The 5385-nt window shown below is 33.2% G+C and overlaps 1 protein-coding gene across 2 annotated transcripts in view; it reads right to left on the bottom strand.

Moving 5' to 3' along the window:
- The window catches only part of anapc10 (anaphase promoting complex subunit 10), a 10708-nt gene extending 5342 nt beyond the window's left edge, over positions 1 to 5366 (bottom strand). The window contains exons 1-3 of one of the 2 annotated variants that reach the window (XM_056449823.1): positions 5192 to 5366; positions 936 to 1052; positions 759 to 849 (exon numbers count right to left, since the gene is read on the bottom strand). In XM_056449823.1, coding sequence (XP_056305798.1) covers positions 759 to 849; positions 936 to 1050 — 206 coding nt within the window. In that variant the 5' untranslated portion in view covers positions 1051 to 1052; positions 5192 to 5366. Of the gene's footprint in view, positions 1 to 758; positions 850 to 935; positions 1056 to 5191 lie in introns of both variants that reach the window. The other variant, XM_056449821.1, reaches the window with a different exon arrangement.
- Positions 5367 to 5385: the final 19 nt, after the last annotated feature.

The following is a 5385-nucleotide window of genomic DNA, read 5'->3' on the forward strand; positions in this document are numbered from 1 at the left end:
GTCAGAACTTGGCAAACATGCTTTTTTCTTTTATACTCCTACACTCTCAGAAATAAAGGTACACGAGCTGTCACTGGGGTGGTACCTTTTCAAAAGGTACACATTTGTACTTAAAGGGTCCATATTGGTACCTCAAAAGTATATATTAGTACCTACAAATTTTAAGAGGAACTCTTTTGTGCTATATATGTACCTTTGAGGTATTAATATGAACCTTTTAGGTACAAATTTGTACCTTTTGAAAAGGTACAACCCCAGTGACAGCTTGTGTACCTTTATTTCTGAGAGTCTGCTTGGAATGACCTGCAAAATCAGCTTAATCTTGACACACTTCTGACTCTGAGTACTTTTAAACATCTTCTATATAACGTCTTAAAGGATACTTGTAATTGTTTTTATGATCTGATCTTTTTATGAATGGTGATTCTGTGGTATTTTTTTGTGATTTGTATGTGAAACTTTATGTGCTGCCTGCCATCTTAAACCAGGTCTCACTGAGAGAAGAGACAGTACTTTCTCAATGTGATCTCCTGGCTAAATAAAGGAAGTAACAAAAGAAAAAAAAAGATCTAGCAACTTTTCATACTACACTAGCAACTATTATTCAAAAAGCACCAAGTAACAAAATTAGCAATATTATATTAGTAATTTAAAAAAATATATATTTAGCAACAAATTGTTCCACCTTTAGCAACTTCCTCAGAAAATTAGTTGCCAACAGCAAATCTGTGTCAGTCTGTGACTCTCTCTGGCGTTACCTGAACTGAATGTTCACTAGATGAGGCTGAGAGCCGTCAGACTGCCAGTACGTTTCCAGATTATCATCCCTCAGCTGGTCCACTCCAAACCCTTCACACACAGACGCGATGATGCAATCAATAAGCAAACATATGGATAAAAATATGCATTGATCAAATACACACACAAACACACACCTGGTTTGCACGAGGACAGTGACCAAACAGCTTGTGACCCAATCTCTCGGACGGTTCCTGTGCGCTCTAGCTGTTTAGGGTCTGCTCCTGGAGGAGTTTTAGTGGCGGTTCCCATTGCTTCTGAGGAGGGAAAATAATCCATTTGAAATGCACTGAAAATAATGTGATTAATCAATGGAATCAAAACGAAGACATGTTTATATAGTTTCTAACAGCCAACACTCATTTAAACATGCCAAGAAAACAAATAAGGTTTTGTGTTGTACGTTCATTCAGACAGAGTAAAATCTTATTCTGGACCATTAGACTTGTTTATAGTTTAGTTTTTGCTTTAGTTGGACTTTGTAGTTTAGTTAGTTTAGTTTAATCATTCAATTCAATTCAATTCAATTCACCTTTATTTGTATAGCGCTTATACAATGTAGATTGTGTCAAAGCAGCTTCACATAAAAGGTCACAGTAAATAGGAACAGTGTAGTTCAGTTTGTAGTGTTTAAGTTCAGTTCAGTTTAGCTCAGTTCAGTGTGGTTTAATAATCACTACTGAGAGTCCAAACACTGAAGAGCAAATCTAACGATGCGCAGCTCTATAGATCCCGAACCATGCAAGCCAGTGGCGACAGCGGAGAGGGAAAAACTTCACTAATGGCAGAAGTGAAGAAAAAAAACCTTGAGAGAAACCAGGCTCAGTTGGGCACGATCATTTTAATTTCTCCGCTGGCCAAACGTCTTGTGCAGAGCTGCAGTCTCAGCGGCGGAGGCTGGAAGCTGGCCTCAGCGAAGACTCGTCTGTCTCTGGAGCGTCACAGGAATCAGTCTCATGTTCTCCACTCCTCCATGACCACCACAGTAGCTGCTCAGGATACGGCCTGGTCCAGGATATGGAAACCTTGGGATCATCTCATCGTTGGTTTTGGATCGAATCAGTGACTCTGCATAGTCTGAGGGCCTCGGCATAGTCATGTTTATAACTTGATGTGAAAGCCAAAATTGTACATTTTGACTCGTAACGTATATTTATTTATATTGTACCATAGAAAAAAAAAGATGGTATTGTAAACATGGCTAAGAATATTCAAAATGTATGGCACAGTCTCATGTCACAGTCACATATAACACAGTCTCATGAAAAATACATTTAAAGGAGAAAGGAAAACAAAGGGTAGAATGTTTAATTATATAAAAGCACAAAGCAGTTTAATCAACTTTTCATCTGGTTTGACAGGAAAACGAAGCTACATTATTCAGGAACTCAGAAACACACCGTCAACTTTGTCTCTTTTCTTTTGTCTCCATAGATAACATTTGTTTGCCGTAATTTTCTTTAAAACGATCATATAAAATCCTAAACAAATATAGTTCTAACTTTGTGCTGTACGTTCTTTCAGACAGAGTAAAATCAATGTCTGGACCATTAGACTTGTTGTTTATAACTTGATGTGAACAAGTTTGATTATAAATTAACCTAGAAGTCAAAATGTACATTGTACCATTGAAAAGGATTGTATTGTAAACATTGCTAAAAATATGCTAAACGTATGGAATATAACACACACCCATGACACATATAAATGTAAGAGAAAAGGAAAACAAAGGCTAGAGTGTTTATTTTATAAAAGTGCAAACTGCAGTTTAATCAAATTTTCGTCTACCTTGACAGCAAAATAAAGCCAAATTAACTCGCCAAAACTCAGAGACTCATCGTCAACTTTGTCTTTTTACTTTTGTTTCCACAGCTAACGCACATTAGAAGTAATTTTCTTGAAAATTGTTTCATAAAATTGTAAACAAATATAGTTTTAACTTTGTGTTTTATGTTCGTTCAGGCATACAATCTAATTCTGGAGCATTAGACATGTTTGTGGTTTCGTTTTTGTAGATTACCTGGCTTTAATATGTTCTCAAAATCATGTTAATAGCTTTAACTTGATGCATTTACTTTATTTATGTTGTACCTTAATAAGAATTGTAGCGTTAACATGGCTAAGAATATTCAAAATGTATGGCGTATAACCCAATGCAGTTTAGTCAAATTATAACTGACAGAAACTCTGAAACACACCGTCAACATTGTCTTTTTACTTTTGTTTCCACAGCTATCGTACATTAGTAGTAATTCTTTAAAATAGTCATATAAAATCATAAACAAACATAGTTTTAACTTTGTGTTTTATGATCGTTCAGACCAGTGATGTAGTCCTAAAAAAAAGGTGGTGTACTATTACACCCGACCCAAATTTTAAATGAAAGTAGGCAAAGAAATATTATTTAATATTGTATTTATTATTTGTTTTCTTTTTGTAATTTTAATTTCAATTCAAATTCTTTTTTTTATATATTATTTATTTATTTTTTTATTATTATTATTACTATTTTTTGTATTAATCTATTATTACCATATTTATATACAGATTGTTTGTATATTACACGCTTTATTGTCAATTGTGGTGTGAATGTTTGTGTTTGTTAGTCCAAAGATGTAAGTTGTTGTGTTATAAAATCAAAAAACAATAAAGAAAGTTATAAAAAAAAAAAAAAAAGAAAGCCAATTGCCATGGTTAGCTTATATATATATATATATATATATATATATATATATATATATATATATATATATATATATATATATATATATATATATATATATATATATATATATATATAAGCTAACCATGGCAATTGGCTGTATGTATACAGTATGTAGCTTATATAATCATTTTAATACTGAAAAAAAAGAGTCAATCAAGATAGTTAGAACAATTTAGTTAACTTTTATTTAAGTTAACTCAATAGGGTCTGTGCATACATGGAAAGACAGCTTTTTTACTTACTTTCTTTACTGGCTTGTTATTTTACATTTAATAGGTTACTTTAAACATCAATCAGCCATTATTTTTGATTGTCACATTCGTGCATGCTTGTTTTAAACCAAACTATTAGAAGTCTGTCTTCTGTTGTCGCTATTGTATACTAGTAGTTACCCTTTTAAATAGTATATTGTTACGCGATTTATGAGTAGTCTTTGCCTCATCGTTTTTAGTGTTATATATAGTGTCATTCCCTGTAACGGTAGGCACGATTAAGACAAATGTGAAATACTGTTGTACAGGGGCGATTTTAGGATTTTAATTTCAGGGTGAATCAGGAACAGATCATTTTGGGGTAAACAAAGAAAAATGTATCTACATTTACACATACATTAAGTAAGAATTTAAAAATACACTAAAATTAGGGAAGTTTAATCAGAAAAATAAGTGAGTATACCGAGGGTATATGCAATTATTGATCTTCAGAAGTGGTAATACCCAAACAACTCATGGAAAAAAGTAAGCATATACTGAGTATACGTGCGTATAGCAAGGACTACACCACTGGTTCAGACATACAGTAGAATCAAAGTCTGGACTTGCTAGGTGGTTAGTTTTTGTCGTTTACTCGGATTTAATAAATTCTCGTGTATATAAAAATCACGTTCATATCTTTAACCTGATGTGAACTTCAAGATTGTACGGTTTGACACATAACGCAGGTTTATTTATATTGTTCCTTAAAAAATGGATTGTATTGTAAACATGGCTAAAAATATACACAATGTATGGCATTTGTCACACGTTATTTGACACATACTTCTAAGGAAAATTAAAACAAAGGTTAGAATACTTAATTTTATAAAAGCGCAATGCAGTTTAAGCAAACTTTTGTCTGCCTTGAGTGCAAAATAAAGCCACATTAACTCACCAAATCTCAGAAAGACTAAATCATCTTTATCTTTTTACTTTTGTTTCCACAGCTAACGTACGTTTGCAGTCATTGTCTTCAAAACGGTCATATAAAATCATAAACAATTATGGTATAAACTTTGTGTTGTATATTCGTTCACTTCAGACATACAGTAAAATCAAAGTATCGACCATTAGACATGTTTGTAGTTTCGTTTTTGTTGTTTACTTGGATTTAATAGGTTATCTTGTATATAGAAATCACGTTTATAAATGTAACTTGATGTGAACCTCAAAATCGGACATTTTGACTCATATATGATTATTTATATTGTGCCAAAAATGGATTGTAGGGTAAACATGGCTAAGAGTATACAAAATGTATGTCAATGTACATAGATGTTATATAACACATATACATTTAAGGAGAAATTAAAACAAAGACTAAAATGTTTAATCGTATAAAAGCGCAAGGCAGTTTAATCAAATTTCCGCCTGCCTTGATTGTTTACAGCAAAACAAAGCCATATTTACTCACCGACACTCGGAAACAGTCCGTCAACTTTGTCTCTGTGATTTTGTTTCCACGGCTAGCGTACGTTTGCAGTACTTTTCATTTAAAATCGTCATATAAAACCGTAAACACTGCAGTTTGCGATTACCCGGGACTGACGCGTTTTGATCACGTCAGATGTGGTTTTGGTCGCGTCCCTTTAGCGTCCCGCGCTCTGG

This window comes from Danio aesculapii, chromosome 23, assembly GCF_903798145.1.
Source record: "Danio aesculapii chromosome 23, fDanAes4.1, whole genome shotgun sequence".
NCBI lineage: Eukaryota > Metazoa > Chordata > Actinopteri > Cypriniformes > Danionidae > Danio > Danio aesculapii.